Here is a 12,403-nt window from a genome sequence, read left to right on the forward strand (position 1 = left end):
GACAAAGCACTTGTTCAGAGACCGCTCACTGCGCCTCTGTGCCGGGGACAGACGGCTGCTACAGACGGAGAAACCACTCCAGCGCTGCTTTCAGATAGAGGTTTACTTTAAACGGAGAAACGCATTTTTCTACGGGCGCTTTAGTTTCCCAAACAGCTTCACACTTTTAAAGGAAGGAGAGTTTTGACAGGAAATAAGGGCGGCCACTGGTCAAGTTTCTATCCCCCCCCCCCTTCGGCGACCTCAGGTAAGGTAACCGTGAGGTGGATAGAGGTAATGCAGACTGTGACTTTTTTGCCTCTAAGAAGTGAGGTAACTTTCTTTAATGTCTCATAAAGTTGTTCATACTTGCCGCTGTTACAGCGAGTGTCGGGTTTACATTCGTTACTTCGACAGGTGGGCTAACGACCCCCGAGTCCTGCTAGCTAGCTTACGCTCGGTACATAAATCTGTTTAAAACTACCAGAATCCCTCTTGTTCGAAAGAGCGCAAAACCCCGCCTGTATTGATATCACGACGAGTATTTAGTTTGACGTAAAATAAATCACGGTTAAATCCAAAGTACTTGAAGCATGTAATCAGTTAGACCGCTGTGTTACCTCAGTGATGTATGTACCCAGGTTAGCGCTTATGAATATAAATACATGTGTGTGTGAAGTTGTGCTTTGGCCATGCAAAATACTGCACACCTTACAGCGCCTTGATCTTATCATCCTTCATATTTAAAGCAGAGCTACTCTAATGGCTGATCCGACTCTTAATGCAACCTTTATTAAGACCGTGTAAGCGTTGTAGACACCGGGGGTCTGTTGCTTACCTCCTGCTTCAGTTTGCCTACTTTTTCCTCAATCAGCTGGTTATTCTGTAAAGTCATTGTTGGAGGTCCGTGTGCCTGTCTTTGTGTCTCGGTCTGGCACGGGGAGGGTTTTAAAACCACCAGGTGAAACGCGTCCCTCAAGCTTTTTTCGTGTTAGAGCATTAAAAGAAAGCTGTGATTATTCCCCACAGATTTTATGGTGCAGCTTTGTCAGTGGGTGTTTTTGAGCAGGAAGTCTTGGCTGACTCCCGTGTGAGTGTGCCAGTGGGTCGCAGCCTACATCGGGCAGGGGTCTAATAGTTTTTGACAGATGTACGGCATGTGACTGTATAACTGGAATTCCTTCATGAGCGACGGATGATAGAGACTCTGTGTTGTAGTGGTGCTCAGACTGTGGCTGGTGGGCGTCTGACGTGACCTGTGACTTCGGTCCAAGCACTGCGCTCTCTGCCCAGCCTCAAAACGAGCCAGGCAACCCAGTGTTAGACAAACACGTACTGATACTGCTGTCGGTGTTGTACTACTCCTGCTACAGTAGTTACACTGTATCCAGGCCAGTACTGGGAGAAAAGGTCCCCAATAAGTAATCCCCATGTTTTTGTGGGCTATAACAATCATTGTGCTGCAGCTACAAACATCTTTCTTGTTCATGTACAAGCTCTCAATCTGAAGTAGTAATAGTAGTAGTAGTTTTATTATTTATTTAAAACAGAGTATTTTAAGTGTGTAGTGGCTTGTTGGCTGATTTCTTCCTGAGATGACCTGAGGTGCTCAGCTTTTGCTTGTGCAATCAAGTGGAAATTTTAGGGAGAAGCAATTAAATGTGAGGTAGAAGTCACGCAGTCAGAGCTGAGTGGTGTGGACATACAGAAATTATTTTACTGCTACAATATAACCTGCATTATTACCATTGCATTAATAATATCCTACAGCACTGATATTGCATTAAAGATGTTTATTAAAGCTTTAGGACCACGGTGCACCTTCCCTTATCAGCTGGTAGTATAGTGATGTTGTGGTCTTTGCTCAGGGAAGCGACAGCCTTCTTTTCTTGTAATGTGAGGTTGGACGGAGGGTGGCTGAGACTTTCATCCTGATTTGCTCTGATTCTGTCTGTGATAATTTGTTAATCCGTATGGCGGTTTCTGTGGCTGTGATGAGGTCCACTATCTATTGTGTAGGTGACTTGGAGCACAGAAGGATAAACAGCGTACACGCTTACAAACACATATAATCCTGTCAGGCCAAAGGCCCCAAATTCATTTAGCTTCTAACTGCATTTCAGTTTGCTTGGTAACAGATGACAGAAGACCAGTCAAGAAAGGACAAGCCCTCTAGACCATCTAGGCTTTAAATTTATTGCCATGTATGGAAGGTGTTATAGGAAGAGGAACGTCGGTGTCTGTTTTAGCCATCTAACATGTACCATTTACTGTAATCAATGTATTTGATCTGTAATCGACGTGAGAAGGGGCGTTAACCCCGATGTTATAAAAGCATATTCAAGTGCATTCTTAGGAGGAGACGTGTGCTGATGTGATGCTGCAGACTTCTTCTCCTGTGTTCATTCAAACTCATTGTTTGATTGCATCTTCTGGGCCTCTGTTGGTTTGTTTCATTGCTCAACATTTATTGAGTTGGGGACAGTGGGCTGCTGTAAAAAGCTAAATTACCGATATAAACAAACGCAGTAGCAGGAACTAAACGAGCACCCAGCTGAGAATAAAGGACATGCTCATCCACCTGTACCCCCCTCTTTCTGTTTTTCTGTTTTCTGCCTCCGTCCGTGCAGGAGCAGCACAGAGGAGCCCTTGTTTGATCGTCCCCGGACACTGCCCCAATTTCTTTCTCTCTCTCTCTCTAACTTTGGTTTCATAGCAACACTGCTCCCGTGACGGGCAGCCTTGACTTCTTGCCCTCCTGCTCCTGAAACAAAGACAAGAAGTTATGGAGGGCAGGAGAGAAGCGGGGGAGAGAGTTAAGAGACAGGGCAATTGTATGGGGGTTGAAGGACACGGAGGACCGAGGGAGGGTATAATGGGAAGGTGTCTGAGATGGAGGCTCTGAGGCGAGACCTCTTCTTCCATTGTGTTCACCCGAGTCCCATAAAAGAGAGCAAGAGTTATGACACTGTGGGCAGTGCCAGGGACTGTGTCTCTCTCTGTGTGTCTAAACTTCTGAATGACTCGGCATCTTAGGCTTTTCCTTCTTTTTTTTTTTTTAATTACCAATAACCCCCCCGAAACATCTCAGCACAGAAACTGAGTAAGAAAAATGTCAAACATGCTCTTCCACCGGCTCTGTACGTGTGTCTACATGCTGTTTTAAATGAAACTTGAGATCCGGTTACACTTTATTTGTTGAATGACAATGCTAACTAATGAGTTGCAGGTGTAACGCTTTGTTATACTCGTATTTACACCACACACAGAGAGAGCACAGTTTTCAGTAACATAAAGGTAACGGAGGCCTCGAGGTCTTCTGCAGGAAAGCTGTTTACGTGCCTTTCAGTGAAACGTGTTGGCCTCCCACTCCCTGTACAGCTCGGCGTTAGAAGAATGGGGATTGTTATGTCGTAAACTGCGGCCTTGCAAATCTCTGTGTAGCAGAAAAATGTTTAGCTGGATACTGAGATGTGAAATATTCAAATTGTGGACATCGTGAGGCTAGAGACACTTCCACAGCCTGTAAAGAGGCAGAAAGGAAAGTATTGTTGTTTGGATGCTCTCCCTGTCCTGGTACTGACGTCTCCGTACTGATTCTGACTCGGCTGCTTCACAGACCTCATAACTGCGGCTATTCCTCTCATTTTTTTCTCTGTGTGTCTTTTTCTATGTGATCTGTCCAAGACGTGATTTTCTCAGCCAAACAGGAGAAAACTGGATAAACAAAGCTTAGTTGTGCCATCATAAAACGCACTCCCTTGTAAATGGTAAAACATTTACACTGTCCTCGTTTGCTAGTCACACCTAGTTTTCCCGTATCTGCTCATGTAGCGTTACTCATATCAGTTCAGCTGAAACGCAGCTCAGGACGGCTCCTCCCGCCTGTGCGCCGTACATGTTGATCTCTCGGTTGCTGACGGACTTTTTGTGTGTTTCTCTTTACACTTTCAGACGTCTTTGAGCGATGTTTGACAAACAGCATTACGAGAGTCCGCCGGTCTACAGTCCCCCTTTCACCCCTCCACCCAACAATGGCTTTGGGCCTGCGGCGAGCTTCCATGGCCCTCAGAGCGACTACAACGTGTACCCACCTCCACCAGGATCCTACTACATGGAGGACAAGCCGCAGCACTTCTACAAATGGCTGTCACCTCCTGGGATCGTCAAAGCCATGATGGTCACAGTCATAGTGCTGTGTTTGGCGATATTCGCCTGTGTGGCTTCCACGCTCATGTGGGATATCCAGTACGGGTACGGCTCGGGAATGGGTTACTACGGTTCTGGGATGGGCTACGGCAGCGGCTACATTGGAGGCAGCTACGGCTCGGGCTACGGTGGTTACGGCGGATACGGAAACTACTACGGCTCCGGCTCCTACATTTCTCCTTACTCGGCCAAAGCTGCTATGATTGCCATGGCAGCCATTAACTTCGTAGGAGCACTGGCCTTCTTCATTGCCAGCTTCTCTAAAACCAACGCAGTCCGCAGCAGAAAGTACTTCCTGGCTGTCTTGATATCCAGCGTTTTGATGGCTGCCCTGCAGGTAAAACTGCTTTTAATTTCCCATGTGCTCTTTTTTTATTAACACACACAGAGAGGAGTGCAAGTACTTTGGTGAATGATCTTCTGAAAGCATAATATTCATGTGAAAATTATGTTTCTCAACACTTTATTTGTCTCCTCAGTGTTTGCCAGGTTGTGCTATCATAACACTGTAAAATATGGGAGTGGCAAATAATCAGTAAAGCAAAGAAGTCTCGACAAATTCAAACTAGACAAGGTACAAAACTAAATAAAAACACCTTTGCTGGACAGTTTTAAAGCTGTAAATATATTTTTACTAATTTTCTGGAGATAATAGAAGAGAACCTTCATCTGATGGAGCGAACTCTGACTCTGTGCTTCTGCATCACTGAGGAGACTGAAACACAGGAGCCCTGTACTTTAAATAAGTCAATTATTTACAAAAGCTAGCATAACACGGTGAATAATGTACCTGAGCACTCAAAGTGCTTTACACAGCATGCCTCATTCACACAGGTGCTTTCTGTGTAGCGTTCACACACATTTACACTCCGATGGATGCAGAGAGCAACTTGAGGTCAGTATCAAGGATATTTGGCATGCAGACTGCAGCAGCCAGGGATCAAACCACCAACCTTCCAGTTATTCGATGACCCGCTCTGCCTCCTGAGCTACAGCCACCCCAACGTGACCCGAGCTCCCTCATAAACCTCCCATTTAGGACAAAACCTTTTGTAGTCGTTCTCATCAGCTGTTTGACAAAAATCCCCAACTCCCCTGCCGAAAGAGCTCAACTTTATCATCATGCAGCTAAAATAATTTTAGCTCAAGACATATACTTAAACTGTTGTTGCACAGACAGTAAAGCTTAAAGGGAGATTAATTTACAGTCATCACTGAATCTCACACACACACACACACACACACACACACACACACACACACACACACACACACACACACACACACACACACACACACACACACACACCATGTTTTCATATCTTTGTGGGGACATGTCATTAACACAATGCTTTCCCTAGCCCCTGACCCTGACCCTAACCCTGACCCTAACCCTGACCCTGACCCTAACCCTGACCCTAACCCTGAGCCTGAGCCTGACCCTGAGCCTGAGCCTGACCCTGAGCCTGAGCCTGAGCCTAACCTAACTGTAACCCTGACTCGAAAACCACATTTTGAGCCTCAAAAATGTCTTCAGACTCGTGGGGATTTTGGTCCCCACAAAAATATGAATAGAGGGAAACACAAACAGATTGTTTAGCTTCTGAGTTTAAGTTTGTAATATTGGGCCTGTAGACGGTGTCGTTGTCCACTGCAAACAGCTGATAGTCGTTGTGGTACCGAGCTCAGTGATGTAATGATATAATAAGTCACATGGACAGATACGTACATGGACAGCAAGCATGTCTGTGAGAGCTCTGCTCTTTCAGGTTAATTCAGGTGGATAGTAAACTGGAACTCCATTAGGATAATAAAGTGTATTTTTAACATAATCATATCATCATCAGTATTTTCCTGCAAGCTTCCCATCTCACACCTACGCCGACAGTCAAAACTGGGAACGCCTTTCTTTGTTATGAATAGTATTTAAATTTGGATGTTTTCTAAAACCCGAAATACCAGAAACATAATTTGAAGCCGAATACTTCTACTCTTCGCTCTGTTGGACCGCTGCATACAGATGTTAATCCAGCACACCATTACGTTTATTGAGCTCAGTGTACAGAGCACGACTCTGGAGCCAGTGTGAAAAGAGAGAGTCTGACTTTCTGTGCTGACCTGGAAGCTTTCACTGTGATGATTCATTCATTTACTGTTAACATAAATGTTTGTTTTTTTAAAAATGATTCCACTTGATTTGACTATTAAATACATACTTATGAAAGCCAGAGAGCCAGTGAACATTTGTTAGTCCAACGTGGAAGGTGTCTGTCTCCTCCTTGTACTGTGGCCTTTGGACTCACAATGTGTTCTCCACACATGTGATAAGATTGCTGCTGACTGTTTGCCATCATGTAATCTGATGCTGCTGCCTCTGAAACGCCTCTTTCACTAATCAGCCCTCAGATGTCACATGTGTCTTTACTCTTACACTAAATATGTCGGTGCACTGTTTCTGTGTCTTTCAGGGCATCATAAACATCGTCTACATCGTGGGGGTAAACCCCATGGCCCAGAGCTCCTCCAGTATGATGTACAATCCAATGCTCATGATGTGCCAGAATCTTTACCAGACCAGTTACTCGCAGATGGGAGGAGTGGGAGGCTTCCCCATGTACAACCAGTACCTGTACCATTACTGCTTTGTGGACCCACAGGAGGTCTGTAGCTATATTAAATGAAGGATTTGTTTCCAGGATTATTTAATGATGACGCTGCCCGATGAACCTGTTTATTCTGAAATGGTAAAAAGTCTGCGAGAGGTTTTCTTGATTGATTTGTTTTTTGATTATTTCTGTGTTTATCAGCCGTTTATTAAAAGTGAAAATGGTAACGACTTCAGTTGTTTTCTGTTATCTGCTTGTTAAAACCTGTTCAAACTGTGGTGTAAGTGAGATTTCCTTCTCACATTAGTTCTGTGCAGCACTGTGACTCGTAATGTTGCCACACATTTGTACTTTTTGTACCGGGATAAACCAACTTTATCTCGGCGCTTATCTCTTTCGTGATGTACTCAGACTCATATTCTTGTCGTTACCAGGGAATTGCAATGGCATGTGGATTCCTGGTTGTCATCGCCTTGAGTGTTGCTGCTTTCTTCGCTCAGAGGACAAGAGGGAAGATCTGGCGCTACGGCAAACCGAATATTTACTGGGAAGAGCCTCTTGTTGGTGGGAAGGCCTCAGAGGGCAGAGATGTAGAGGACTGGGTAAGAGACAACAGGATGGCGGACACAGTTTAATAAGGTTTAAATGGAGGATTTAAAAAACTAAATCACATTTCCTTCCTGCATTCCTGCATTTCCTTTGCCCCAAACTAGCCTAGAGTCTATGCATGCAGAGCTTGGAGTCAAGTGAGCAGGATCACGCAGAGTTTAAATCCAGCCTCAGGTGGAGCACAGTAATCACGACAGATTTGATAAGATGATGAAATGCTCAACCACAGCGGGGTTTGTTTTGTGTCTTTTGCATAAACGATTAAGCCGACTTGCTTTACCTCTCTGTCACAAATAATGTGATTTGTTGCTAAATGGCAGCGAAGTAGGTGAGCAGGCAGCTGTCAGTGAGGTAATCTTCTTGTGTAGATAGTCATCAGTGATAATGACAGGTAGGCGATTGTGGTGACCTGTAAATAGCCAAGCAGAGACTTGCACATACCCTATTTTAGTCTGTTGATTACCCCTGCTGTTTGTAACATATAACTTGCGTCGAGAGACAGTTGATTGGTGTTGATCGCCAGTTTACTTCTCTCATATGCTTTTATTGCCTGGCTTTATGAGTTCACAGTCCGAGAGGAGTTTCATGTGTGATGTTGTGAAAGGTTCAGCAGGGAAACAGTAACGCTAACGCTAACGTTTCCTCTGACCGAGTCACTTTGTTCAGGGTCAGGATGATAGCAATCGGTGATTGTTTGCAAATGGCCTACAACCTGGTTTCAGTCTGAATAATCATTAACCACCCGAGGAGATGGTAAGCAGGCAGGTGGTTTGCCTCTGTGTTTTTCTAAAAGTCAACAGCCTTTCAGTCATGTAGGACCAGGAACTGAAATGTGGGAGCGCTGTGTAAGAGATTTAATTATAGTTCGTAACCAGCCGTAACAGGATAGTCTGATGAATTAAGGATGCAGAGAAACGTGCACTTTTATCTAAGAAATGTTTTCAGTCACGTAATGTACTGCAGGTTTCCGGCACAGCACCTCATCACACTAATGGTCTTTATTTCCTGTTCCCATCTAGTGTTTGTTCAAACATCATCCACTCGAATGTCAGAAACACAGATAAATATACAAACATAGCACATAGCAGATACGTGCCAGCTACAAAAGAAAGAAACCCAGATTAATTATGATTAAACAGGGCACAGTGGTTCACACTGTTGCCTCATAGCGAGAAGGTCCTGGGTTCAATTCCACCATCAGGCCTTTCTGTGTGGCGTTTGCATGTTCTCCGCTGCATCCTCCCTCTCGCCCTAAGACAGCCGACGCAGGCCGCACAACCAAAACTAAGACTGCTACATTCTCACCTAATATCATTTGATTACACCGGTGTGTCGAAGGACGCTGGGAGTCACAGTGTAGCTCTTGCAAAGATACCTGAAGTTCCACCAAACAGACGTGTTGTACTGGTGAATGATATAGAGCCGTTTGTTGTTGAGAGAGCTCGTCCTTCCCGAGAGTGTAACATAGCGCGCAGAGGTGTACAGGCAGGGCGGAGTGAATGAGAAGAGCCCACAGTGACTAGCACTGCTGCCTAATAATGGAGCACAGTGAAGTCATCAAGCTCGTTGCAGGAGCAGTAATGAAGTCTCTTCACTAGAACAAATTTCTCCGAGAAGTCAAAACACCAAAGTATATTTTTAGTCACAGAAGAGTTTGTACAGTCAGAAAGATGAATCTTAGAGGATTTAATGATCAGTGGGAGCAGATAATTATACGTTTACAACATATATGATCTGTAGTCTGTGCGTCAAACTTCCTGCATGAAGACTGCGCTCTACATGAAGCACATCGGCCAGCGTGTGCCAGTGGCTTTCTCCTGTCCTTACGTTCCTTATATTACTATCATTATGATGATCACAGCCAGTCACATTCACACTGCAGGCTTTTTTTATTACTTTGTTGACACACTACCTGCGTCGCTGCCACAGAATGAGTCATCGGCCTCGTTTGGCTCCTTTAAGCACCAGGCGAGTGACAGTCTAAGGCTGTGGTCGGTCTGAGATTGGACCCGTCTCTGTTGTTGAGCTCAGGGAGGCCTGGCTCGCTCTGATGACCTCACACACAAGCTGCATTCAGCTGGCCCGAGGTGGTGCGCTGCATTGTGTGTGCTGCATGAGGTCATCAGAGTCGGTTCCTGCAGGGCTGTCTGCAGCATCCTGAGCTGCTTCACAGTTAGAAAATGTTCTGTCAGGACATTAAGCAGCGTGAACTCAACATTATAATGAGAAAATATTGGTGAGTTGGAGAGCAAAGAATCGGTTACTCTTCCACATTTTCACCTCGTGTCTGAGTAGTTAAATCTCTGATTAGTCACTGCTCTAACAAGTTTCTGTAAAGACCATCATCTCTACTTAATTACCTCAAATAAAAGGTTTATAAAGTTATGCAAGCCGACCTTTCCCGGCTGACACAGACACATCTCCTGATTTTCTGCTTTTAAGCCTTAAGAGTCTCCATCAAGACTCTGTTTCTTTGTCTATGCCCCCTAATTCCTTCCTTTGTTGACATGCACTTATGCCTCATTTATACTGCTGCTCCATGGGTCAGCGCCTCCTCATCAACATCCAACATTGCCTGCGAGCCATTTTTTTAATCTTCCTGTCAATCTTTGCCTCCTGGCTTTGCTTCAGCAGGCCCAGCACTCTCAGACATTCTTACTGTGCTTGCGCTCACAGCCGCTGTGCTTCTCACTGAGAGGACATTGTTGAGATTCTTCCAACAGGATTCTCCTGCAGCTGCACGAAGCCCTGCTCGCCCCCACCCAAGCGCTCCACCCAGTGTGATTATTGTTTTTTAGGGGCAAGGCTGATGTTTAGCTCTCAGGAATTTAGCGATGTACCACCTAGAGAGCGGAAAACCTGGTCGATGTTATCACAGGAGTAGAGCTGTGTACGGTGGTTGGTTAGTAAACCCTCGGTGCGAGGTAGTAGAGATAGTAGAGCGCGTTTCAAGGCCTTTGTTCGCAGGTCTAATCATTGATACACTTAGTGGCTTAAACACTGACCGACCCTGAGGCCTTCACTGTGAGGAAAGCCGTCATGCTGTCACCTGACCTCACAGGAAGGACTTGGAAATACAGGGAAACGTTTCGACTCCTTTTGTTTAACGACAGACAGGAAGGGCAGATCCGTTCCAGGTGTCCGTGAAGACGTGAGAGAGTAGAAAGAAGTGAAGCATTGCTGTGTATGTCATTCACTGCTTTAGGTTTTAAGGATCAGAAACAGGCGTCAGTGAAACAAACAGTATTTTATTGCAGTCTGAAAGAATTGGTTTATTTTTGGTTAGGCTTAGTTTTGATTTATAATTCACCTCCTGTAGCTCTCCTTTGTTTTTGCTCTCCTGAGCTTTTCGTGCACTGCGAGCCGAGCTGCTCAGTGTGGATTAGATTAGATTAGATAGAACTTTATTAATCCCTCGGGTGGGTTCCTCTGGGAAATTCGATTTCCAAAAAAGCACAGCACCGACAGAAGTTACAGAGTTACAGAATATTATATATATATATATATATATATATAATACACACACACACACACACACACACATATATATAAATACAGAGACAATATAAATAAAATATACGAAGGGGATAAATAGAATAAATAGGAATAAAAATAAAAATACAAGTGAATTGCACATTTCAAGTATTGAGTCTATTGCACCATTGACTATTTACAAAAGTATTGCACAAAAGGTATTGCACAGTGAGGTGAAGAGGCACTACAGCTTAGTTGTTCCCCCCTCCTTTGTCCTCCTGTTTCCCCTCCCTCTCCCCTCCAGAGAGGAGTTAAACAGTCTGATGGCGTGTGGGACAAAGGAGTTTTTAAGTCTGTTAGTTCTTGTCTTTGGGAGAAGCAACCTGTCACTGAACAGACTCTTCTGGTTGTTTATGGCCGTGTGCAGAGGATGTCTGGCATTGTCCATAATGTCCATCAGTTTCTTTAATGTTGGATTTGGATTGCAAAGTGCAATTTTATGCCTGACTGCTCACTCAGACTTAAAGTACTAATTACTAAACCTTTTCCTTCATCTCGTTCTCTGTGTCTTTAAAAGCCATCATTGAAGCCAACGCTTTCCTTTATCACTTTCTACTTTAGTATATTTCACTGCTTCAAAGCTTTTGCTAAGTAGAACTAGTAAATATTACGAATGGCACAAAACAAATTCCCAGTAGATGGTTTTGGTGCATCCGATGTGTCAGAGGAGAAACGAGGCCGTGTGCTGGTCTGGTCTTTGAGTGCGTCAGCTGTTTGTTTGCATCTGCTGAACCTGCTCTCTCTGCTTTTTCCGTCCTGCTGAAGGTGAACAATGTGGAGGAAAGCCGGAGTGTTCAGGATGCCCCGACCCTGCTGGTGTCAGAGAAGGGAGGCGGGCCGCTTAACGCCTCAGTTAACAGCGTCGTCTCCTACCCCCCACCCAAGGTGGAGAGCAGCTCCTACAATGACGATGCGTACGACAACAATGAGTAGGTGGTTCACTTTTCTTTGAATACTTATCTCAACACCGTGAGCTTGCAGATATTTGTCTGGCGTGTATAGTATATACTCTGTATTATTATTATTGTAGATTGTTATTCTTTTCACACAGTCCCAGAACCACAGAACTGTTTCGTGCTTCCTGATTTGTGTCACTTCAGTCAGCTGTGTGAGATCACTAATAAGAACACACACTTTACCCTGAGCTCAGGACTTATCATTGAACATATTTATTGTATCAGAGGAAGAGAAAAGAAATAGATTGTTACAAAATATCTTTGCCACAGATTCTTTGGCTCAATGATGCAGAATTAATCTGTTTATATTTTCCTCTTCACATACATATATATGTGTATATATATGTATGTGCATGTGTATATATATGTATGTGTATATATATGTATGTGCATGTGTATATATATATGACTGTGCTGTTAACAGCACAAAATACACACACTTTACGCTGAGTCGATGTGGTTCAAAGTGCAGATTTTCCTCACAAGGCAAACAGAACCTGTGTTTGATAA

The 12,403-nt window shown here is 44.3% G+C and overlaps 1 protein-coding gene across 2 annotated transcripts in view; it reads left to right on the top strand.

Moving 5' to 3' along the window:
* Positions 1-12,403, top strand: part of LOC146615479 (occludin) — a 24,719-nt gene continuing 12,316 nt past the window's right edge. For both annotated transcript variants that reach the window (XR_014907007.1, XM_085376397.1), the window contains exons 1-5: positions 1-247; positions 3,934-4,525; positions 6,657-6,848; positions 7,229-7,396; positions 11,703-11,866. Coding sequence is in view for 1 of the 2 variants with exons in the window: in XM_085376397.1 (XP_085232523.1) it covers positions 3,947-4,525; positions 6,657-6,848; positions 7,229-7,396; positions 11,703-11,866 (1,103 nt within the window). In the remaining variant the exon portion in view is untranslated. The remainder of the gene's footprint in view (positions 248-3,933; positions 4,526-6,656; positions 6,849-7,228; positions 7,397-11,702; positions 11,867-12,403) is intronic.

This window comes from Diplotaxodon limnothrissa, linkage group LG17, assembly GCF_057381915.1.
Source record: "Diplotaxodon limnothrissa isolate DT_005_m linkage group LG17, D_limnothrissa_male_GT1.1, whole genome shotgun sequence".
In the NCBI taxonomy this organism is placed as follows: Eukaryota; Metazoa; Chordata; class Actinopteri; order Cichliformes; family Cichlidae; genus Diplotaxodon; species Diplotaxodon limnothrissa.